This window comes from Juglans microcarpa x Juglans regia, chromosome 5S (genome assembly GCF_004785595.1).
Source record: "Juglans microcarpa x Juglans regia isolate MS1-56 chromosome 5S, Jm3101_v1.0, whole genome shotgun sequence".
NCBI lineage: Eukaryota > Viridiplantae > Streptophyta > Magnoliopsida > Fagales > Juglandaceae > Juglans > Juglans microcarpa x Juglans regia.
The window spans coordinates 31922379-31948811 of NC_054603.1; the positions used below are offsets into that span (position 1 = coordinate 31922379).

At 36.6% G+C, this 26433-nt stretch overlaps 2 protein-coding genes across 2 annotated transcripts; one reads left to right on the top strand and one right to left on the bottom strand.

Moving 5' to 3' along the window:
* The first annotated feature begins 537 nt into the window (after positions 1–537).
* On the top strand, positions 538–2177 carry LOC121268033 (sufE-like protein 1, chloroplastic/mitochondrial). The gene has a single exon (XM_041172135.1). The coding sequence runs from the start codon at positions 828–830 to the stop codon at positions 1926–1928; it is 1101 nt and encodes a 366-aa protein (XP_041028069.1). The 5' UTR covers positions 538–827; the 3' UTR covers positions 1929–2177.
* A 777-nt stretch (positions 2178–2954) lies between these two features.
* On the bottom strand, positions 2955–20709 carry LOC121267824 (ethanolamine-phosphate cytidylyltransferase). Its single transcript, XM_041171906.1, has 9 exons — positions 20343–20709; positions 19929–20164; positions 18532–18713; positions 9256–9327; positions 8329–8396; positions 4809–4929; positions 4092–4157; positions 3531–3653; positions 2955–3252 (listed from the first exon to the last, which is right to left on the bottom strand). The coding sequence occupies exons 1-9, from the start codon at positions 20645–20647 to the stop codon at positions 3181–3183; spliced, it is 1245 nt and encodes a 414-aa protein (XP_041027840.1). The 5' UTR covers positions 20648–20709; the 3' UTR covers positions 2955–3180.
* Between the last annotated feature and the right edge of the window lie 5724 nt (positions 20710–26433).

Here is a 26433-nt window from a genome sequence, read left to right on the forward strand (position 1 = left end):
AGGGGGTGCGGGGGAGGGTTGTTCCTGAGAAGGGTAAGCTCTCTCTTAATCTGGCATAGGATCCGGCTATTTCAATAGATTAGTTCCTCAACCTTGCACTTAAGATGTTCTCTCTCCCTATGTGAACTAACACTGGTGATGCCCATCAGAAAATGTTCATTTTCCTTAACTTTCAACACAACATGCTTTAACCGAAAATACTATAAGGTCTTCCCAAAAATTTCATGTCATTAGTGGACCCCATCACTTTCACATGCACCAAAAACTCACATCTCAATCATTTTTATTTCCAAACATTATTTCGATGGGCTCCACCACTCCTAAAAATACAAACACAAAACACACCTAAATAGTTTTTATTCCTCTTCAATCTAAACCCAAAATTATGGACCAAGCGGCGAAGAGCCAAATGGGCATTTTTTTTTTTCTATTTTTGGACTTTTTTTTTGGAGAGAGAAAGGGGGGGGGGGGGGGGGGTTGTTGGGAAATCAGGTACTTGTGATTATCTTAAGCATACTGAGCTTTTCTTATGTTGGCCACTCTTTCATAGTAGGCTGGGTAATATTGTTAGACTTTTATGATACCATTGTGTACCTATTGAAATGTCATGAGTCAGATCAATAATTTTTTCTCATTCTACATATATGAAAATATTATTTCTTTCACACTAATGGTGGCACTTTGTTTATGAAGGGGGTGACAAAAACATTGAGCTCATGAGATCAGGAATCTAACACATAAAAGGTCTTTGAAGCTGCAATTTTTACTTGTCCAACGATACCCATTGCCCGAGATATAACACCTGAAACGAAAAGAACCACCACCTCATGTCTTCACCTTCAATCTCACCCTGTCTCCGTTTATTCAGCACCAAAATCATATATCCTCTCCTCTCCCACAAAACCCTCACAGCCCCAAAACCCCATACCCTCTCATTTTCTAAAACCATATCTTTTCATAGACTTCCCACTACACTCTCATCATTAGCATCTCCATTGTCATCAGCATCTGGTTCTGTACCTCTGCAACCCATAGAAGAACTACCACCAAAGCTCCAAGAAATCATCAAGCTATTTCAATCTGTGCAAGAGCCCAAGGCCAAGTACGAGCAACTCCTGTTCTACGGGAAGAAACTCAAGCCTCTTGAAACCCAGTTCAAGACAAAGGAAAACAAGGTAGAGGGCTGTGTCTCCCAGGTTTGGGTCAGGGCCTTTTTGGATGCTGACAAGAATGTTTTCTACGAGGCTGATTCTGACTCAATCCTCACCAAGGGGCTTGCTGCTTTGCTCGTCAATGGGCTTTCAGGCAGGCCTGTTGAGGAGGTTCTGCAGGTCTCTCCAGACTTTGTGGTGCTTCTTGGGCTCCAGCAGAGCCTCACACCTTCGAGGAATAATGGGTTCTTGAACATGTTGAGGTTGATGCAAAAGAAGGCACTCCAACTGGTTGTGGAAACTGAAAGGAGCAAGAATTTGGAGCCGAGAGTCCATGGTGGCATTAGAAACATGAATTTTGGATTAAATCCCAATGTGAATGTTGAAGAAAACCCGGAGGTGATATTGAATTCCGTATCGAAAATCAATGACAGTGTTGGAAATGTGAACTTTGGATTGAATTCTGATGTGGGTGTTGACAAAAACATAAATTCGGGTGATTTGGGAAGTAGGGGGAAGAGAATTAAGGAGAAATTGAAGAGAGAGCTTAGTCCTGTAGAATTAGAGGTGGAAGATATCTCATATCAGCATGCAGGGCACACAGGTGTTAGAGGAAGTGATGGGGAAACTCATTTTAATGTGAAAGTTGTCTCTAAGGAGTTTGAAGGCAAGAGTTTGGTTAAGAGGCATAGGTTTGTTTATGCTTTATTGCAAGAGGAGTTGCAGACTGGACTACACGCATTGTCAATTGTGGCAAAGGCGCCTTCTGAAGTTTAATGGTGGGTGAACATGGAAAGGTGTTCAACATTTTTCCTATATTTCGCAGTGCATGTAGTTAAGGCAATAGGTCAGATTATAGAAGCATTGTTTTACAATTTTAATTTTAAATTAAGTTGCTAAAATTTTGAGATATTTCGTGTCTCGGATCCATATGATGCGTTGTGATTTGCATACATACTCGTGGATCCTTGTAACGATCCAACCACATATTTGTTGGCTTGCTAAGGCTCTTTGTTCAAGTGTTAATCTTCTTGTCACATTCTCTTGTCAATTACTTGTAAACAAACATTAGACTTAGAAAAATGCTGCTCATCATTCTTTTCAACTTCTCATGATGCGGCATCAAATGATTGTCAAACAAGTGAAACATAACAAATAACTTTCTAATCATTTGATGATAGGAAGATATTGAGTAAAAAGATGAGTAGTATTACTCTTGGACATATTTTACTTCGATTGGGAACTACCATGTTAGAACTGGTTAGTTCTCTTTATTGGAAGAACTATATTAAACAGAGATATCATGATTGAATCTGCTTGTAAATTACAAGTCCAACAAAGGAGATAGCAAGAAGATGATGAATAAAATTGTGCATACTACTCAAAAAGTTGCTCGAGATAGACTTTTTAAACTTGAATTCAACAAGATTAGTTTAGTGAATGAATTATTCGTAAATATAAATTTTGATCGACTAAACAATACTTGTATAAAATATGACTCAACTTTTATATTTATTATATTTTATGGTATTATTATTTTTAAAATTTATAATATAGGAAAAATGAAAGAAGATGAAATCATATTCCTAATACCATATATACGCTATTTAAATCCTTACGAATATAATCATTAAGAAAATCCTTTCTACAAGATAGATAAACCAATAAAAACCCTTTTTTATGCTGTGAGAGCTTTTGCGAGGTGGCAATACAAATACAAAATTGATTGCATCCAAGAAAATTCTCTACCCGTAGCGCCACCTCCTTGAATAATTTTATACTAGACCTTGTATCAAATTTGAGTTTAGTCAAATCGATACACATACATATAAAAACCCTGACAAGGCTAATTCAGCAATTAGATGATATCTTGAAATTATGAATCAGTACGACACTTTGGCAAACCCTCATCAGTGATGTTAGTACTGTGAAAATTTTATTAATCTTTCGTTGACAATAACTGAAGAAAATATAGCCCAACGCTATTAAACGCCTGGCCATGTATCTGCCCCAGACGATCCGGCGTCAATCAGTCACCAGACACATAAGTTTTACCCTCATAATACCTTTTCTCACTTTCTGCCTTTTTCTCGTTGCGTTTCTGCAGTGAATAAATAAAGAAAAACATGCATCCCTTGGATGAGAACCAAAAAGACAAAGCAGATCAGCTACGAAAACATTCTCGATGATCTCTGTAGTTCTAGTATATGCTGCTATTTCAGTCATCCTAAAAATCATGCTTCTCACCTCTTCAAAATTTTAATTTTAATTTTGATTGTAGTTCATATACCTCGCAAATCTCTGATAATTTGATCGATATAGTAGGGTTGAAATTTTGATCATACATTGAAAAGTTACAATGTTCAGAAATAGATAAACCTGGTAGGCTTCATGGTTTGATACGATCCTCCGAATTATAGTGGTGGTGGTGATATCCAGAGGACTATCCAAAATTTTAAAGATGCCCATACTGATGGGAACAGCATAGGGGTTGTCCTTTTCCTGTAAGATGAAAAAATATGTATGTAACCAACAAAAGTATACACTTCCATAATGATGGTTATAGCATACAGGTGACTGCTTCCTTCTTTTATCTGGAGAAGCTGCCAAATTCTCTACCACGCATTTTAAATATGCCAAAGTTTCGCATCCCATGTAGCTTATCTGTATTGTTTTATACTTTTGCTTCAGTGTTATTTGCTTTGTTTTCTATCCTTTTATCTTGGAAGGACTACGTGTTATGTAACCTTCGTAAGTTTGTTGGTTGTAACCAAAATATTCATTCACCATAAGTGAGGATTTTAATTAATAAGATTATAAGGTACCACCCTCTTTTCTGGGAAAAAATAAATAAATGATTTCATACAGGATGGACTGGACATCATAAAAGTTGCTACTTTGATCAAAGTATCACCACTAGCAACTAATCTTACAGCTTACCTTCTGAAAGTCATTATTCTCTGCTACTGTTCCGTGAACAACCAATGAGATGTTAAATGTAGTGATCTGCATGCAAAAATCAGCTCAGCAGAGCCGACATTTTAGCCAAGTCCATTTAGAAAAGAGCTCAGCAACAATAATGCGACCAGAAAACAAAAAAGAAACATATGAAAACTACAAAAAGAAGACCTCGATAACTAGTGACTTAACGAGAGAGCATGTTCCGCTTGAATCATCCAGAAATCACAAATAATCTGAGAATTTAAGATACTTTTATCTTTTATGGTAAATTAGACAGGCACCAGGTAAGTCTTAAATCTACGACCTCACCTTCATGGGTGACAAAATCAACAGCATAATCCTCTTCTTCTTTTGAGTTAAGAGTTCAATAAAATGACTCATATTGCAACTTTATCATGCACTTATCGTCCTCTTTTTGTTAAATTTATAAATACTTTGTTTATAGTATTCATCAAGTTATCACCACAAGTAATTAAAGAAAAAAAAAAAGATTTTCAGATCAGTTTTCCACCACACAGCAAACGACAGTTTTCACTGAACATCTTTTACACAAGTTATTTTTCTAAACCAGAGCTACAGTGAGAGTTGGAAATCAATATAACCTTGACACAGATTTACAGCAGCAAAAGAATGAAAGCTATATAGTACATTATGGAGAATCAAAGTGACAGCAATAAGCTAGAAAGATGAACTAACCATGTCTCTTGACACCTCCCATGGAGCACCAATTATCACCTCATCTACATAGCGGCAAGCCAAAACACTTAAACTTCTTTCATGAAGATTCATTATAGGGCGATGTGCTCCCCTAGTAGCACTGCCGAGTCATTGCACAACAAAGGCAGATATACCAATTGGTTAAGTTATATAGATATTTGGCTTTATGTATATACGAGTGTGTGTGCATAGAACAATTGAAATTTTCCTTCTAGAAAATGTTGAATCAAACTATTATCTCATAAAACAATTTTTTTTTTTTTTAATAAGTAAAAGTAAAACTTTATAAATAGAAAAAGGCATAGCCCAAGTACACGGAGTATACACAAAAAATGCCTAAATACCACTAAGCACTAGTGATGGATACAAGTAAATTATGAGAACTGTCCCCATTACATATAACGACCGAAGCCCAAGAAAATAGTGAATTAAAAAAGAAACTCTTCAGCTCATCCAATGAACGCTCCCAATCTTCAAAACACCTATTATTTCTCCCCATCCACAAACACCACATAATACAATGAGGGATCATTTTCCACACAGCTGCAATGTGAACATTGGCCCTAATACCTGTCCAGCACTTAAAAATATCCATAACTCTTCTAGGAATAACCCATGCCACTGCAGTCTGGTTAAGAATCTCATTCCACAAAACCCGAGCCACCAACAATGTAACAATAGATTATCCATGGATTCCCTGTTTTTCTTACACAAGAAGCACCAGTTTATAATGATGAGATCACGTTTCCTTGAATTGTCAATGGTAAGGATTCTACCAAGAGATGCAGTCAATGGTAAGGACTCTACCAATAGATCATAGATAAGATTTTGGCAAAATGTTTGGTTTGGAATGTTTTCTTAAGTTTGGGTACTGAGAATACCTCAGATATTCTCAAAATACCTCACTACTATTCATTATTTTATTATTATCTTTCACCTACTTTTCACTACTATTCACTGCTATTCAATATTCTATCATTATTTTCTCATTACTTTTTTACAACTATTCACAAAATACCTGAGAATACCTTACTACCCAAATGCAAAAGCATCCTTCCCAGAAGTATTCAACATTGCTCATTTTAAGGAAGCTTCAGCAGCAGATCACTTGCATTGTTTGAATGAGGTTCCCTAATGGATCGTGGATTTTATGACAGCAGCACAAAACTGGGAGATGGAGGTTCTTACTTCGTTCTTAGATCAGTTATAATTGGTTGGCCTCACAAGGGGTGGCGAGTATGAGACCTGTTGGGACCCCTCAAACCTTGGGGTCTTTAATATAAAATCCTTTTATACCATGCTATATCTGCATGACATTAATCCATTCTCCTGGAAGACTATTTGGCAGAAGAAGGCACCTTGGGGAAGATCCTTGGAAAATTTAAGAAAAATAAACATTATTCTTATGGATTGGTGTTGCATGAATAGCAGTGGTGAATGGCAAATAAATAAACCAATCTAGTGTTGCATTGTGAGGTTGCTAGCGTTCTTTGGAATGCTGTTTTATGTTTGTTCAAGTTAGAATAAGTTCTGCCTCGCGGTGTGGAGGATCTTTTGGCGCGTTGGAAAGGGAGGTTTATTTGTCTACATAGCAAAGCGTTGTGGAAGATTATTTCTATTACAGAATTTTTCAGCTTGTTGTACTCTATGAGTACTGGTAGTTTTGTGGCAGATGAGATTATTTGGATTCATCCTGGGAGTGGGAAATTCTGTGTCCGGTCTTTGTCCAGGCCACAATGGGACAAATGGAAGGGTATATCTAGAGGAGTCCGGTGCCTCTTAAGGTTGCTTTCTTTGGTTGGGCTGCTTCTCTTGGGAAAGTTCTTGCCATGGATAACTTAAGGAAGCAACGGAATATTGTTGTTGATTGGTGTTGTGTGTGCAAAAAAGTGGCAAATCCGCTGACCGTTTCTTACTTCATTGTCAGGTGGCCAGGGTCTTATAGGATGACATTTTCAGCAGAACCCAACTAGCATGGATAATGCCTAGGAGGGTGGTGGATTTCCTTACCAACAGAAGAGGTCGTCAAGGTAATCCCCAAATCGCATCAGTATGGAAGATGGTTCTCTTGTGTCTTATGTGTTGCATTTGGTCGGAGAGGAATAATCGGTACTTCTAATATAGGAAACGCTCTTTGAAAGATTTCAGAATATTTTTTTCTGTAACACTCCAAGGGAGGCTCAAGCTACATTCGGAGACCAAACCAAAAAATGACTAGTCAATGGTACAATTGGAGCCCCATTCAAACCACTATAAAGAGCACAATGTGGGATCCCATAAACCTATATTCACCGCTCAGTATGGGGTATCACAATCTCCTCCCTCTTAAATTCCCAAGTCCTCATCAAGCAATTCCATCATAGATGGGACAAGTCAAGTCCCACAATTCTAGGTGGAATTGGATCTGATATGATTTATAATGCCCCAAGAGAGGCCCAAGCCACATCTGGGACTCTACTCCAAAAAGACTAGTCAATGGTACAATTGGAGCCTCATTAGAACCATTGTAAAGAACAACTCCCTCCAGGCAACGTAGGAACCTCATACAGCACCTATACTCACCACTTAATATAGGGTATCACATTTTCAATAATTTATTCTAATGGACATCTTATATTGATTTCGATGGAACTAACTTGAATAATTTCCATGTATCTCTTTCAAGCACCTAACTTTCTCTATGTGTTTCCTTTCTATACTTTATGTGTACTTGGGCTACGCCTATTCATTTGATTCAATAAAATTTTATTTTATCTTAAAAAAAGAAGTTTGTTATGTTGTATATGGAGAGAAACAAATGACCAGAGCTTTGAGCATAAAGAGATGACAGGGGCGGAACTTAAAGATTTCTTCTTTAAAATCCTTTATTATTGGATTTGTGCTCATTGTTATTCTTCTTTTTCAATATTTCAAGATTCTTTACTTTCTCGTTATCTTGACTGATATTATTACCTGTATTCGATACTGGGTCATTTATAGCAAACCTATACCTTCCCTGTTTACTCGACAAATTAAGGGGGTTGGTTATTTGTCAGCACAGGTTTAGCTTCCTCTTCTGGTATAGGTTTGGGGGCAGCTCCTTCTCTCAACCTCAAAATTGATTGACCCGTAGACATAGACAATTGGGGCTTTTAGCCATCTCATTGTTTAAGAGCAGCTATAATATTTACAGCAAACAAAAATGAAAATAGCTCCTCATGCAGATAGTTTGTTCAAATTTCAATTTTTTGTTCATTCATTTCCCCTAACTTATACGTTTTCATAATTAACTAGTATAGGCCTGATCCCCCTCAGTTGTCTTAATAATCTCCTACGTGATATCCCTTTAAACAAAAACAGTAAAGTTTCACCAACCAAAGAGTTCCAAGACCCTTCCCAATCGAAAATAGTAGAAAGGTAAAAAGATAGACAGATATAAGTTATGCATACAGCAAGACATTTATATTTCAATGCACAAAAGAAAAAAGAGAGGAAAACAGCAATAAAGAAAGGTTGCAACCTGACGGTCTGATCATTTTGTATGCCAACAAGAAGAAAATCTCCAAGCTCCCTAGCAACCCTCAAGATCTATACAACACAAGTGGTCAATAACACAATTTATAAGGTCTACTCTCTTCACTATCTGTCTACTCTGTCTACTTGGGCAGTCAACATCTAAATTATGACAGGAACCGTGTTAATTAAATAAACATTACTAAGAAAGTAAAACACCCAGAAATCTAAAGGTTTTTTGAATTTTTCAGACATTAATTAGAACAAACAATGAAGGAAGAGCAAGGATCAATCAATCGACAGGAATTAGTGTTACTGATTACACAGGATTTGTGTCGGACATAACTACAGTAGTTTGTTGTACAGGACAAGGTTATCTATGTCATCCTGTTTCCCCTAATGGATTTAGGAGCTGTTTGTTCCATCTGGTTGCTCTAGGTTATACCATTCTTTGAGAGTAGTTGATAGTATTGATCTTATTACCCAGCTCCCAAAGGGCCAAAAGAATATGAAGAAGCAAAGAAGTTAATGCAAGCCTTTTTCTTTTTATGACAAATAATATAATATTTTTTTATAAGGAAATTTATGGAAAACTTCAAAGTTATGAGGAATAAACAAAAAATACAAAGCAAACAAAATTGTACAGGACAAATAATATAATATATGAGAGATGAAAGTACAAATATGCTACAAGATGATCTCCAAAAAGGTAAAATAAGTGCTACAAATATAATGAAATCAAGAAATAAAGAGCGCCAAATGCTGCCTCACACTTTAGAACAAACAAAAAAATTGTAGAGCGAGGAAAGTCATCCATTGTCACACACACACACACACACACACATAATGCGTACATGCAAAAGTTAATGCCATTAATCCATCTATCCATGAATTTCTTAACTTGAACATGTAAAGAAAAAAGTCAAGATGGCACCTCAACATGTCCAGCATGAAAAAGATCAAATGCACCATCTATATAAACTATGCGAGCATCCGGTCCTGGCCCCTGAAATAAGAAGCAAGAAAAAGTCATAAAAAATAACAAGGTAGACTTCACAACCCACACTTTTAAAGCAAAACAATTTCAATGAAATTACAACGGAGGTTGGATCCCTAGGAAAAGAAAGGAGCAAAAGAAAATAAATTGCTCATCACAACCAAGAAAAAACAAGACAGCGCAGAGGAGAGAGCCATTAATCTATATGGCATAATCATCCTAGGATTATAAGTTGAATTAAATACTAAAATAGTCCATGTCGTTTGCCTCTAAGACTATTCCTTGTACTTTCAACTTTGATCAAATTAATCCTCCTGTCACTTTTCCGATAGGATTACGAGTAACTATGCTTTTCTTATGACTTGTATTTTTCTTTTACAGAAAGTCAGTTTTTGCCACCTTGGAGGGTCATTTAGAAGGGTTTTTTCTTTTTTCTTTTTTTTTTTTTTTAATTCAAATTAAATCCTAAAATTTTGTTAAAAATATTTTTAGAAGTTTAAAATTCTTAGAAGTTCAAATATTTTTAGAAGTTTAAATTGAAATTAAATCCTAAAAATGATATTCACTTTACATTGAAATTTTTTGTTTAGAATTTTTTTATAATTTTTAAATGACTTCGTAGTTTTTTATATTGTTTCTGTATTTTTTTAATTATGATGCCAACGTGTCAAATATTGGTGTTGACCTGGCATTTTTAGCAGTTGACTAACGGAATAGTGAAAGAATGATTAATTTTATCAAAATTGAAAGTACAAAGGAGTCAAAAGTTTAAAATTCTTGAAGACTAATCTGCCTTAGAGCAAACCACAGGGACTACTTTAGTATTTAACTCTTATAAATATTCAGTGGGATTTGGATTCCGGAGGAGATTGATTATCTTCCTTTCCTTGTGATCAAAGCCAGAAATTTAGCTCCTTGAAAAAGGGTGCACAGAACTTGATGGCCATAGAAATCCACCAATGTGCCATCCCTAAAGAGAGTCAATGGCAAGCCTAAAGAAAACTCTTCCTCTCCCCATATAAATCTACCAAAATCCTTTTATCAATATTGTGGATAAGTCAGCATCCTTGGAAAGAATTAGCATAATACCCCTTTCTCAATAAGGTTACATGTGCTTCTTCACACTTCCCATAGCATCAAGTAATAAATATTATAAATCTAAGAAAACCACGAATCACTTTATTTTGATGACAAGGAAGACCATGCTAACACAACGTGTCTTTTACCTCGTTAAAAACTCCAGACCCATGCAATACACCCAGATCACATGGATTAGGAAAATCAACAGCTTTTCACCGATGAGCCATGGCTCCTAGAAATTGTTTGCACTCAAAGATGCAAACTTTAGACCTTGGGGCAGCATAAGCCCCAAGACCAAGGCCCTTACCACTTAAGCCAACCCCTATGGGTTCATGAATCACTTTATTAAATCTTAAAATAATAAATGTAATCAGATGCAATCATATCCAAACTACCCATACTTAGGTTGTATTTGGGGCATTGAGTCATCTCAGATGATCTCAGGTAACTCTGTATGGGTGAGAGTATTTGAACTTCCAAACACGTTGAGCTCATCTCAGAAACTGATCTCAGTCAGAAAATATGTGGTTTTGCACTGTTTATGGGACCCACACCACTGAGATGCAGGAGCTGTCCATCACTGCCCCCTCGCCCAGCAACCCTGCCTCTCTCTCTCTCTCTCCCTTTCCCACTGTCTCTCCCTTCCTTTCCTTTGTAGCCCATCTTCCCCAAAAACACCCGCACCCTCTCTTCTTTTCTTCTTCCCCAAACATTTCCTGCACCGATACCATTACAGTTTCTTTGTAGCCTGTGTGGGATCAGGTTACTGCACCCTCTCTCTCTCTCTCTCTTTCCCTTCCTTATTCAGTAGGTAGCAGGCTCGTCTAATCCTCACCCACCCACTCTCTGGCTTCTTGCCTTCGCAGATCAAGGGGAATCAAAATACACTGTGTCCTCGTGAGCCTCCTCAGGTCCGCGGGCTCCATGGTAGTTGGGAGAATTTTCTCGTAATAATTGTGTTTATTACTACCACACATAAATAAAATCATTATTTCACCATCATTACTAACAAAACCAATCATTGATAGGACCTACAACTTTTTCAACTTCCTATTAAAAATTAAACATGACTCAACATACTTCATACATCCAAACACCTCAAACTCATCTCAATGGGACCCACAAACCCACTCCATCTCTACTCACCATTCACAACTCTCCTCACTACCCAAACACGCCTTAAAGAAAAAACACAATGTCATAATAAATCTAAACAAAAGATGTTTACCAGTTGTGGTCACAATGTCATAAATGTCTAAACACAGTGTCATATATTGGATTGTCCATTCATCCTTCAACATGTTGTTTGTTTAATAATTGTCTTATCAAAAACTTATAGTTGGAATCACCATGATTACTTGTTGAATGTTCTGTGAACTTATAACTCCCAAGCCCTAGTAGGGCAAATTCCCACTTGATAGGAGACTGTCATTATCATCAATCTTAGAAGAAAACTCTAAAAGAGATGTAGTTCCTGACATACCACGAAATCCTAGTGATACTAGGAATCCTAACATTGCTAGGAAACCCGGTCACACTATAAACAAACAAGAAAAACCCTATAAACCCTCCCTAACCCATGCTGACAACCCTAGGTCCAATTAGAAACACTTCTTGCCCTCCAAGAACATGAAAATACTAGCTTAAGCTCAAAGGAAAGAGCTGCCAGCCCAGTAGAAGCCTAAATGACGGAATTAAGGCCCAACCTTATTCCTAAAACCCTAACTAAGTTGTTCCTTGAACATTTGAACTTCTAATCACAGTAGGACATCTAGAAATCATGCCTGGCCAAGACCCCCATGATGCTAGGAAACCCAATCATACACAAACATGGAGTCATGGCAGCCCTAGAACTACAATCCGCAAGATTCCCAAGAAAACTTAAGAATTCTATCTCTACAAGAACCAGAAAACTACCACAAATAGGCCTGCCCAGTAGGGGTGTAATCAGTCCAGTCTTTTTTTTTTTTTGGGGGGGGGGGGGGGGGGGGGGGGGGGGGGGGGGGGGGGGGGAGGGTTTGTCACGGACCGAAAATTTCAGTTCAACCTTTTTCTGGACCGGACCATTAGCCATCGGTCTGATTCAGTCCATATGAACTAGGAACATTTTTTTCCTCTTTTCTTTTTTTGGCAGATAAATTAATACAAAAAATTAATTAAATTCGTAAAATTAAAATTATGTGAGCTCTTTAATGTGGATTATGTAAATGACTCGTAAAAAAAATAATTAATTATAATTATATTTATGATGTTAATAGTTACTAACTTAGTACTTAATATTATGCAAATTGTATTACGATGTTTGATGCATAATAACCTATATTAAAATTTTAACATTTTATATATGGTTAATGAATAATTGTAATTGACCATAGATACTTCATACTTACTTGCAACTTAACTATCTTACAAAAAATTTACTTTATTACTTTAATTAGGTGTATATACTAGAGTATGTATCTTTGCATATAATGTTATGAATTTATGACTTATCATGATTCATATAATATATTAGTTAATTGATAGCATATTAATAAATATATTCAACATTTTATATCGTCAATGGTGATAGGTTAGATGAAAATTACATAATTCACTTATATGACTTTTTTTTAATCAGTAAATAGGAATTTTAATAAAAATAGGCGAAGTCAAGTACACGGGACATATACAAGAACCACACCTATGCATGACTGTCTAAAGATACAAGAAAATCATGTATGTTCATGCCATTAAAGTCAATTACAATCGACCAATGGAATAATGTATGAAGAAAAAAAGTTCTAATCTCGTCCATTGTCCATTCAAGATCCCCAAAACTCCGATCATTCCTCTCCATCCATATGCACCACCATAGGCAAATCAACATCATCTTTCACATCGCTGCAATTTGAGAATTAACTCGAATGCCTTGCCAGCTAACCAAAAAGTCAACAACCCTTGGCATTACTCAAACAAGTCCCACTCTAGCAAAGATATCATTCCATAAGCTCATGGCTACATCACAATGCAATAATTGGTGATCTATAGATTCCCCACTTTTCTTACACATATAGTATCAATCAAATACCATCAATCGGCACTTTCTTAAATTATCTAAGGTAAGAATCTTCCCTAATGAAGCTGTCCATAAAAAAAATAAAAAAAAATAAAAAATTTTTAGGGGGACCTTAGCCTTCCATATGTTCTTCCATGGGAATGTTCTTGTAGAATGTGTCATGAGGGATTTGTAGCATGACTGTACAATAAAATTCCCCCTCTTGGATTGTGACCACATAATCTTTTCTGCTCCACCAATCACTCTACAAGTATTCACAAGGTTGAAGAAATTTGTAAATGTGTCAATTTCCCAATCTTGGGCAGCTCTAAGGAAAGTGATATTCCACTGAGGAGTGCCACTAGAGAGATCCCTGAGCTCTGCTACGGAAGCCTCCTTTCTTCGGGCGATGCCGCATAGTGTTTGGTAGACTTTTTTGAGGATTCAATCTCCACACCATAGGTCATTCTAGAATTTAAGTCTAGAACCATACCCAACTGCAAAATGTGTGTATCGATGAAGATTGGTCCAGCCTCTTATTATTTGTTTCCAAAGCCCCATCCTATGTGATCTACTCACCTCATTCGAGCACCATTCACCCCACAGTCCACCATATTTCAACTCTATAATCACCCTCCGTAAAGCTCCCCTCTCTTCGTGGTATCTCCATAGCCATTTACCCAATAAATCCTTGTTGAAAACCAACAAATTCTGGTTTCTTGGGAAGCTCGAGGGGTTTGAGACAAGGTAATCCACTATCTCCACTAATTTTTGTTTTCATAATGGAAGTTTTTAGTAAAATGATCACAGGTCTCGTGGAAGGCGGATTTCTATCTGGATTTGTAGTGGGAAAAGCAAAAATTAGCACTCTCAAGATGACACACCTCCTAATTGTAGATGATACTCTTGCCTTTTGTGGAGCTAACCAAAATCACATTCAAGCTACTTTTCTTTGAAGTGGCATTGAGTTTGAAAGTGAATGTAGCCAATTCATAACTAGTTCCAGTTGAAAATGTTCCAAGCATGTTGAGTTTGGCCTGTATTTTGGGGTGCAAAGTTTCAACCTTGTTAATGAAATATCTTGCTCTCCCCTTGGGTGGTTCATTCAAGTTGAAGTCTATTTGGGATGAGCTGTTTGAAAAATTGGAGTGTAGATTGGCTAGCTATAAGAGGATGTACTTGTCTAGAGATGGTAGAGTTACGTTGATAAAAAGTACTCTTTCCAACTAGCCCACATATTTCTTATCATTATTTCCACTAGTCTGCAAGGCGACCCACCAATTATAGAAATTGCAGTGAGACCTCTTATAGGGAGAAATGGAAGAAGATTTAGTTTCATTTGGTGAATTGGACTATGGTTTGTACTCCGACACACGAGGGAGGGTTGGGAATTCAGAATTTATTGGTTTTCAATAAGGCCTTATTGGGTAAGTGATTGTGGAGACCAAAAAGAGAGGGAGCTTTGTAGAGGGCTATAATAGATCTAAAATATGGTGGATATTGGGGAGGATGGTGCTTGAATGAGGTGAGTGGATCACATGGGATGGGTCTTTGGAAACGTATTAGAAGAGGATGGACAATATTCTCTCGATACATACACTTTGCAGCTGAGCATGGTTCCAGAATTAGATTCTGACATGATTTATAGTGTGGCAATAGAACCCTAAAGGAAGTTTACCCAAAGACCTACAGTGTTGCATGGAGGCAAGAGGCTTCAATTGCAAACCTTTTGAACCTATCTAGTGGCTCTCCTCAACAGAATGTCATCTTTCTTAGAGCGGCACAAGAATGGGAAATTGACATATTTACTGATTTCTTCAATCTTGTGTATACTAGTTGAGTGAATGGGGGAGCTGACAAGATTCTTTGGAATCCATCCAAGAAGGAGAGATTCACTGTTCGCTCATTCTACAAGTTCCTTATGATATAAAATACAAATCCATTCTCATGGAAGAACATACGAAGGACTAAGACCACCCTAAAAGCTTCCTTCTTTGTATGGGCAGCTTCATTAGGGAAGATCCTCACATTAAATAATCAAAGGAAATGCCAAATCATTGTGTTGGATTGGTACTACATGTGCAAGAAAAGTGAGGAGTCCATAGACCCTTTGTTATTGCATTGTGATGTAGCCATTAGGGGTGTAACTAGTCCAGTTTGGTCCTATTTGGACAAATTTTGAGACCAAACTGGTATACACCAATTTTGCATTTTCAAAAATCGATACCGCACCAGTTACCTTCCTAAACCGGTACTTCCAATTTTACTAATTCCATTCCGGTTCGGTCCAGTTTTCCACTTTTTAATATATATTAAATCTCTAATCTCTTATACTTATATATATATATATATATTAATATATATATATAAATATTAATAATACACTAATACTATTAGTATATAATAATACTCTATTGGTATAGTACTATTACTATATGTTAGTGATAAAATTACTAATGTATATTAGTTTTTTTTATAAGTAAACGGTAGTATAAATAAGAATAGGCAAAGTCCAGGTATACAAGAGATGGGACCTATCTAGTTGCTAAAAAAAGAAAGAAGAAAATCATGTACATTTAGGCCATTAAAACCTACAGCACTAGCCCAAAGAAGTAAGGTGCGGAAAAATAAAATTCTAAGATCCTCTATTGTCCACTCCTTATCATCAAATGTCCACCCATTACGCTCCCGCCATATGCACCACATAATACAAATAGGAACCATCTTCCACATAGCTTTGATTTGTGGAGTACCACCCGACATTACCTAGAAAGCCAATAACTCTACCACTGTAGCAGGCATGACCCAATTCAACCCTATTCGAATGAACACATCACTCCACAGTGCTCTTGTTGTCTCACAATGTAGCAAAAGATGATCCACTGTCTTGCCAGCTTTCTTGCACATACAACACCATTCTAGAATAATAACCCGGCGCTTCCGCAGATTATCAGTGGTCAGAATCTTACCCAAAGCAGCTGTCCAAGTGAAAAATAGTGCTTTTGGAAGTGCTTTATTCCTCCACAATCCTCTCCAAGGAAAATGCGTGTTTGGAAGCATAGTAAGGGACTTAGAAGGAGCGAACCGAAAAAACACCCTTACCTGCCGGATTCCACCACAGCTTATCTTCTCTCAATCCAGACATCCTCGTAGCATACACTCGACTGAAAAACGCCTCAACATTGTTAAGTTCCCAGTCATGAACTGCTCTACTAAAGGTGACATTCCAATGGAGTTGATCCCTGAACGAACCATGTACTAATGTATATTAGTATTACTAATATATATTTATCAAAATGAATATGTTGAGAATTTATTAAGTCATAAAATGTAATTAATATATTTTTTATATTTAAAACATATGATCAAATAAATGTTCATATTTAAGATTAAAATTTTATGTTATAAATTATAATATAACATTATTTCATATATAAATATAATTTATAAAAAATTATATATAATATAAAAAATATTATATATAATATTAAAAATTAATTAAAATATATATAAATATGCGAACTCGTCCGGTCCAGTCCTAGAAAACATAAAATCAAGACCGAACCGGTTATGACCGGTTTTTAATGGAGGGACTAGTCCAAAACCGGACCGAACCAACCGGTCCGGGCCGGTCCTCCGGTTTATTTTTACAGCCATAGTAGCCATGAGGTTATGGAATGATATCTTTGCTTGAGTGGGGCTACTTTGGGTGATGCCACAAAGGGCAGTTGATTTACTGGCAAGTTGGATAGGCATCCAAGGTAATTCTCAAATAGAAACTATATGGAAGATGGTCCCGATCTATGTATGGTGGTGCATATGAATGGAGAGGAATGGAGGGAGTTTTGAGGATTGTGAACAAGGATTTGCAGCACATATGGTTCTCTAGTGGCTCAGAATTGGTTTGACTTTTGCAATAAAACTACTGGAGGAAGAGCGACTCAGGGCAGGTCAATGTTAGGACTTCTATCTTTAGTTGAGAGCCACAACGCTAGAAGGATTTTTCTTCTCTGGACTCCTTCAAAGGCTACATGTAGCCGTGGGGCTGCATTATACCACACCAGATCTGGACAAATCTGGTTCTGTCCAAAAAGGCTAATCCTGACAACTTTAGGAGCAGCCTTGTTTTTTTCTTTATCATAATTTCTAATATAAACAATGTTTATTTATCAACAAATACTTTCCAGAAAATAGAAGCCTAGATATAAAAGGAGAGCTTACTCATGAAGAAAGAAACCTCCCTCCCCCCTCCCTCTCACACAAACACACACACAGGAAGCATGTTAATATGTGTTTAGGTTCAGATCCGAAGCATACCAACCAGTATTTCCCACCACGTCCCGCTTGAGTCAAAATAATTTGAAGGTGCTGCTAAAAGTTGTCATTGGTGAGAGGCTGATTACTTTTATGAAAAACCACCAAAATTTAACTGCCAAAAAAGGCCCAAAGACTCAAAGAAACACCTATCACACATATACAAAATGGGCAATTATCACATACAGTAGATTCTTCCTGTTCGAAACCCCAATTTGCCAGCTGCACCGTAGATCAAGCACATTTTCAAGAAAGCACCACATGCCAACTTAATTTATGGAAAGGAAACAAGAAGAAATCATGTCAGCCAATGTAAAAGATAGAAAACACATCAGAGCAGCCTCAATCTGTATGGGCTAGGATGGATAATGCTGAAAAGGGTGGTGGATGTGTTAGCATGCTGGAAAAGGCAATCTGAAAATCCACACACAGAAATTTTGCGGAACATAACTCCAATTTGTTTGATGCGGTACATATGGAGGAAAAGAAATAAGCAAAACTTTGAAGACACATCAAGGAAATTGGAAGAACTCAACGCTTCATTTTTTACTACTTTTTAGCACCGTGTGACAGGCTGACAGCTATTCCCAATTTTAGTACCGAGGAGTTTTTTTACCCTTCCCCCTCTCTTAATAGGTGTATTCATAGTATACTCCATGTACCATGATAATGCCAATGCCTTGTTTTGATTATCAATAAAATTTGACTTGCTTATCAAAGAAAAGGATCAAGGATTCAACAAAAAGACACGGAAAGGCATGCAACACACACAGAATACATACCTTCCCATTGGAGAATTGAACAATTCTGCGAGATGTTGGCAGAAAATGAGATACACGAGTTCCACTTCCAGAGCCACCATCTTCAAATTTCTGGCTGTGACCATGACTGAACTGTCTTTGCAAGGAAGAATGGTTGTGACTGTCATTAATGGCTCTCTCTCTTACACAGAGAAGCATACGACCTGCAAACAAAATTAAAAGATAATGCAGTAAATCCAGCGGTATCAAGCATAGGATGAGGCATTCAGTCAACCAGTTGAAACAAAATTTTAGAAACATATATTTTACATTGGAATGGGAGAAGGCACATATATCATGAAAAAAAGAAGAAAAACTATTGTTAATTACTATATTTGAAACAACATAAGAACACTTTTCAACCAGAAAATAACTTAGTAATAGGCATGAGACCAGAGCATTATATCAAGAATATATATCACACGACCACTCATTTCCCTACCAATCCCTGATCACCACATTGCTGCCACAGCCACATTGTGAACACCACTCTTGCTGCTGCCACATCATTGACAACAACCATAACATCATCACCTCCAACCAAGAGACCACCTAATGTCACATCTATAGCGTGGTTCAAGAAGGATAACCACCTTCAAATGCCGAATACTAAGAGGCCATGGGCACATGCCAACCAAGTAGCCTTTTGGTTAAGAGTATGCATCAATGGTATTTTATTAGGTCATCTGTTTCTTATGTTATATGGAATTTTTCTAAGACAAGTCCATAAAATAGATGATAGTGCCTTATTTTATCATTAATAAAGTTTACCTTATAAAAAAAATAGATCATAATTAGTGATCACAAAACTTCTGAACATGGGTAGTAGTTGTATTCATTGCCCCAACTTCATAACAAGATGGGCTCTATATGTCCTCTAGACTGGTTTTACAAGGTTAGACTTCTGAGATCAAATGGTTTCTAAATAGAGAAATGCTACAAGGAAGCCTTACACCACACACCTCCACTTAACCAATACGTGATTTGTCATTTTTGTCTTTCTATTTAAACACACACATATTTGAGCATTAAGATAGAAGGGCAAAAATTACAAATCACATGTTGATTGGGTGGAAGTGTGGGGTGCAAGGCTTCCATATAGAATTTCTGTTCTAAATAAGGATCCCAAATCCATTAGTATAAAAGGTCAAGGTTTCTAATAACTAATAACAATTAATACATATGAGAGAGCAAGGTCTCTAATAACTGAACAATTAATACATAATAATCAAGTGCTCCAATTTTAGCTTTCTGACAATTTGTCACATTCATTGGCATTTTACCCTTCCATATCAAAATTTCTAATCTTACTAAATTTATAAGCATAGGTATATCTGAAAACCAGCAAAGGCCTAATAAAGATAGGAGACAATTCTAACCAACAATGTCTGTACTGGAGACTCCTTCAGTGCGCTTTATTTGCTTATAGCGACCAGCCTTCTTGGCAAGAGCATAAGCATCAGTACCATCGGGAAGAACACATGGATCGTCACCATGGATGATATAGTCTATGTTGTACTCGTCAAAAAGCTTCTTCATGAAATCTTCTGTTATGGCATAAGGCGCATCAGGGATAACCTCGTCAACCCACTTCACAGCATTGACCATAATCATCCTACGACAACATGAAAATAAATAAATCAATACACGTGCGAACAAGATTAGGCAAATAGCTAAATATGATATGTTATCCGTCCTGCTAGTTCGAGCCGGCATTAGCGACTGAATTGATATAATCCAAAAGGCAGACAAAGAAAAATGAAAATTGGGGATTAGAGAATCAAAGTAGGGACCTTTCTTTAAGAGGGGTGACAGGAGGACCTTTGTTGGCAGTGATTTCGGCGTCGCTAACAACACCAACAACCAATTGGTCGCCAAGGGCACGAGCCTGACGCAGGGCATTGCAGTGGCCGTAGTGCATCATGTCAAAACAGCCATCCATGTAGACCCGTACGGGTTTATTCTTCTTCCTCCACCGAACTCCCAGAGGCAGCTGCGATAAGCCCAAAAGCGACACGCCCACAACCACCCCTCCGATCAAGCACGTTGCCAGAATCCTCGCCGTACTACCCGGGCGGCCCTCTTCCGAACCCATCATTCCTTTTTGTTGTTTTTTCTTCACGTTGAGTTTCAATATCAAACTCAATTCACCGCTACTTTTTATTCCTTTGTGTCTTGTTTCTCTGTTTCTTTTATGTTTTTTTTTTCCAATTATTCGGTTGCAAGCAAACGGCGAGTCTCGAGCTGACAAATTTTTACCCCACCCATAATTGATAATTCTAGGCGAATTTAAATACAAAATTAAAGAATTAAAAGTTGAAAAGATGACTCTAATTAAAGGAAAATGATCAATTTATAATTAATTTATAACTATTTTATAATTAAAAAATAATTTTGTCGAAATTAAAATCCTTTTTAATTAAGTGTTATGTTTTCATTGGTTAATTGTAAAATAAGTTAAAAAATAATTATAGGTTTATTATTACCTTTATATGTTATAATAGGTTATAATTGACTCATTGAAAGTTGATTAGCGAACGGATTAAGAGGATGTTTGAAAATTGTTTTGGTATCATCCCATTTTATTTTATCTCATATTTCATTTCATCTCATTTTTTTTTCAAATATCACTCAAATATAAACACTTTCAAACCAATTATTATAACTTTTTTAAAATAATAATTACAATTTTTTCAAACTTTCAAACAAAAAAAAATAATTAACTTTTTTAAATCTCAAAATAAAAATACTATTAAAAATTTATATTCTAACAATATTTTAACTTTATAATATTTTTCTTTAATTTTTCTCTATTTTTTTTCAAAACTTTATAAAACCTGAAGGGAGATTTGAATAGTGAGTTGAAATGAGATGAGATGAAAGTTAAATAAAATATTGTTAGATTATTATTTTTTAATATTATTTTTATTTTAAAATTTAAAAAAATTGAATTGTTTATTATATTTTGTTTAAAAATTTGGAAAAGTTATAATGCAAATTAGATGAGATGAGTGTAGATATTTTTTGAATCAAAACAAGGTCTCAAACTATTTCACAACTATTTACAAACCATCTTATTATTATTCATAAAATTCTCATATCATCTCATTCCACAATTATCCCTTATGTTATATGTGGAAGGAAGATAGTTAATACAATTGCTGGAAGAGGATTTTTGTATAGAAGAGGGATCGAAGGGAAGAATAAAGTAAGGATGAAACGGTGCGCTTGAATAAGTGAAACAGTGCGCTTCAAATAAAATGATACAAGGCGTTTTTGTAATGGGTTTAGTCTGGGTGCATTTTATATTGGGTTTAGCCTTTGTACAAAGGTTTTAAACGGTGTGTTTTGTACCATTAAGTAATACGGGGTGTTTTACTATGTTTTGTTGTATCAAAGGTTAAATGCGAGGGAAGATGCGATATCTAAATACTTGAAGAAGTTTCTCAGTGTATTGAAGGGAGGTTGAGTTTTCCTTGAAATAAACTCATTCTTGATTTTCTTGAATTCTTGATTTCATTTTTTCATTTCATGTCCATGTTCTAGTTCTCTCCTAACAATTGGTATTAGAGAGGAAAGATTCTCTCATGGCTGAGGGTACCAAAGCAATAGCTATGAAAGACCATTAAGAGATGAATCAGAAGCATCAAGAAGCAATGCAATGCTAGTTGGATGATCAGCAGCAGTCTATCCATATTATTTATGACAGGTTAGATCAGTAGACTGATAGGATGAAAACGTTAATTGAGAATCAACGTGTATGTTCACCTAGAATTGATACGCAAGAACCACGAATTGTAGTTCAAGATGATAGACAATTCTTGTCAAAAGGAGTTAGATTGGATTTTTCACATTTCAATAGTGGAAATCCTTATGGATGGGTCTTTAAGACTAATTACTATTTTAGGTATCATTAAACCCCTCCAACTCAGAAGTTTTTTATGGCTTCTTATCACATGGAATGGGAGGCCTTGGTGTGGTACCAAGATGCTATTAATGGTGGACAGTTTGAGTGTTGGGAATTGTTTGTGAAGGCTTTGTTGATTAGATTTGGCTCCACGACTTATGATGATCCAATGGGAGTCTTGAGAAGAGTACAAATTGAGTTGTTTTTTGAGTCGTCTCAAAGATGAGATCAGATTACCTGTGAGAATGTTAAATCTCATTAGTTTAAGTGTTGCTTTTGGGATAGCAAAAATACAAGAAGAATGTGTTGAGTTCAATGAGGCACTTAAGTTTTCTATGGGAAACATTGATGGCAGTTCTCAAATATCTTATGTACAAATGAATGAGAAGAGAAAGAATGGGTTGTGTTACCATTGTGAAGAAAAGTGAAACCCTCACATGTTTGTAAGATACCCAAAGTATACTTGCTGCAAGTGGAGAATGATGAAAAGTGTGTGGAAGAGGTGGAAAATATGCAGGAAGTGGTGGAGACAATGTGATTAGTGGAGGAGAATGATGGGAAATTTCAATTCTTGCTATTTTAGGGTTCCCTAACTCCAATACTTCAAGGTTGAAATGCGTGATTGGTTCCAGCTTATCGTTATTTTAGTTGATTCGGATAGTATTCTCAATTTCCTTGACCCACAATTGGCCAAGCTAGTTAATTTGAATATTTGTGAGGAGCCTCAATTTCAAGTCAAGGTAGCTATTGGGGAAAAGTTGTTGAGCAAATGGAAGTATGAAGAATATGTAGTGAAAGTTCAAGGAAATAAGTTTTCCATTTCTTTTCACCTGCTGCTTTTTAGAGGTTGTAAAATGATACTTGGAGTACAATAGTTGAGAACTCTTGGTCCCATTGTTTGGGCTTTACATAGATGGTTATGATGTTTGAGTTAGAGGGCAGGGAAGAGAAACTACAGGGATTATGGGAAGGGGACACTTCTATGGTGGAAGGTAATCATTTTCTGAAACCTTCAGCATTAAGGAGACAAGGGTGGTTATTGCAGATAGTACCTGTGGAAAAGAAGGGTAAATAGAAAGTGAAGCAACAGGAACTCAATGAATTGTTGAATGAGTTTCGAGGGCTTTTTTGATAAACCAGTTGGCTTGCCACCTAAGAGGTCGTGTGATCATCAGATCATTTTGAAGGATGGAACTCAGCCTATTTCAGTGAGGCCTTACAGGTATCCATTCCATCAAAAAGCTAAGATTGAAAAATCTTTACAAGACCTATTGAAGTCAGGAGTTGAAAGGCCAAATCAAATCCCTTTTTCTTCACCAGTTCTTTTTGGTAAGAAAAGCTGATGAAAGTTGGAAGATGTGTGTCAATTATAGGGCACTGAATAAAGAAACTATAAAAGACAAATTTCCAATTCCTGTCATAGATAAATTGTTGGACGAACTGTTTGTAGCCCAGATTTTTCTAAATTGGATTTGAGATATGGTTATCACTAGATTAGAGTTAAGGAAGATGATGTTTCAAAGACAGCTTTTAGGACCGGGTCATTATGAATTTCTAGTGACGCATTTTGGACTCACTAATGCTCCAACTACATTTCAAGGGCTGATGAGTGATGTTTTTAAGCCCTTTCTCAGAAAGTTTGTACTTGTATTCTTTGATGAAATTTTGGTCTACAACAAAACTTATTCTAAGCATTTGGAGCATTTGAGAGTTGTTTTGAACACCTTGGGTCAGCACACGCTATATGCTAAGATGTCAAAGTGTCCATTTGGAATGGTTGAGGTGGATTATTTAGGGCATCTCATATCAGGGGCTACAGTTAAAGTTGATCTTGAAAAGATAAGTTCCATGTTGGAATGGCTAGTTCCAAAGTCCTTGAAATCTTTGAGACGATTTTTGGGATTAATTGGGTACTATAGAAAGTTCATCAGAAGGCATAGTTCCATTGCAACACCTTAAATATAATTATTGAAGAAAAATGCTTTCAAATTGTCCAAGGCAATAGAACTAGCATTCAAGAAGTTGAAGTAAACTGTAACTCAACCACCAATGTTGAGAGTAACGGACTTTTCTAAGCATTTCACATTCGAGTGTGATGCTAGTGGATTTGGACTGGGGACAGTCCTCATGCAAGAGGGCCAGCCCATTGCATTCTTTAGCAAGGCCTTAACAGGAAGAAGTTTGGCATTGTCTACATATGAAAAGGAGCTATTAGGCCTTGGTCACTGCTGTTTAGAAGTGGAGGCCTTACTTGCTTGGTCAGACTTTTATGATTAAGACTGACCAGCAAGCTTTGAGATTCCTTTCGGAGCAGAAGGTGGGAATGGAAGCTCAACAAAAGTGAATTACAAAGCTGATGGGTTACAATTTCTCCATTGATTATAAGAAGAGGAAGGATAATAAAGTTGTTGATGAACTTTCCAGGAGAGGAGATAGACAATGCTATGCTGGCATTGATTTCTTTCCCACTCCTTTATGGATTGAGGAATTGAAAGAGACTTATATACTATCTCAGGAACTTAACGATATCTATTCCAAGCTATAAGCAGATGAGGAAATTAAGCACTATTCTATTCAATAAGGGATGCTACTGAGGAAGGGGAAAATGGTGGTGGTGCCTTTTTCTCCTTTCAAAGACAAAATTCTGCACTATATTCATAATAATCCATAGTCTGGTCATATTGGGTACCAGAAAAGCTTGAAAGAGCCAAATGAGAGTTTTATTGGAAGGGAATGTGTGGAGATATAAGAAAATTTGTAAGAGAATGTGATATAAGCCAAATTGTTAAGAATGAGACAATTCATCCACTTGGACTTTTACAGCCATTACCTACCCCAATTTTGCCTTGGACAGATATTTCAATTGATTTCATTGAAGGCCTATCATTATCTCATGGTTCTAATGTCATTTTTTCTGTGATTGATAGATCGACAAAGCACTCTCATTCTCTCTCTCTCTCTCTCTCTCTCTCTCTCTCTCTCTCTCTCTCTCTCTCTTTGCATTGGCTTATCCTTTTACAATAGTGAGAGTGGCACAAGTATTTTTCTCTAGAGTTTTCAAACTCCAAGGTATGCCCAAATCTGTGGTTTTTGACAAAGATTCCATTTTCACAAGTTCTTTCTGGAAATAGTTGTTCCACCTCCAAAATACTACCTTAGCCTTTAGCTCAGCGTACCACCCAGAGATTGATGGTCAAATTGAGGCCCTTAATAAGTGTGTTGAGGCTTACTTGAGGTGTTATTGTGGATCGAGACCCAAGGATTGGAGCTTATAGCTACCAATGGCTAAATGGTGTTACAACACCATTGTCCACTCTTCTACTGGTTTATCTCCCTTTGAGGCATTATATGGCTATCCACCACCAAGATTGTTATCCTATATTCATGGAACAATAGCTAATGAGGTTGTGGATCAACAATTGAACACAATAGATGAGGTAATGGGGCTTTTGAAGGAGAATTTATTGAAGGCACAACAGAGAATGAAATTCTTTGCTGACAAAAAAAGGATTGACAAGAGCTTTGATGAAGGTGATTGGGTTTTTTTGAAGTTACAGCCCTATAAACATAGGAAAAGTCTTCTTGCAAGTGAGTTCGTGCACCAAATCACGCACTAATACTGACATGTAAGGCATTCGTTTAATGAAACGATGCAAATTGAAGACGGAAATGATTTTCATGAGATAGAGGACCTTCATATTCTCTCAAAATTTTCTTTTTTTATTTTTCTTTTCAATAAAAAAAAGCCATGTCAACGTTAGTACGCAGTTTGGTGTGCTAAACCATTTATACCTAGCAAGACTCATAAACATAAGATAGTAGCCCTTAGACACAATTTGAAGTTGGCTCCTTTTTATTATGGGCCTTTTCAGGTTGTAGCTAAGGTTGGTTTTATAGCATATAAATTGGATTTGACTTCATCTTCAAAGATACATCCTGTTTTTCATGTGTCTTGTCTAAAAAAGAAATTTTGGCAG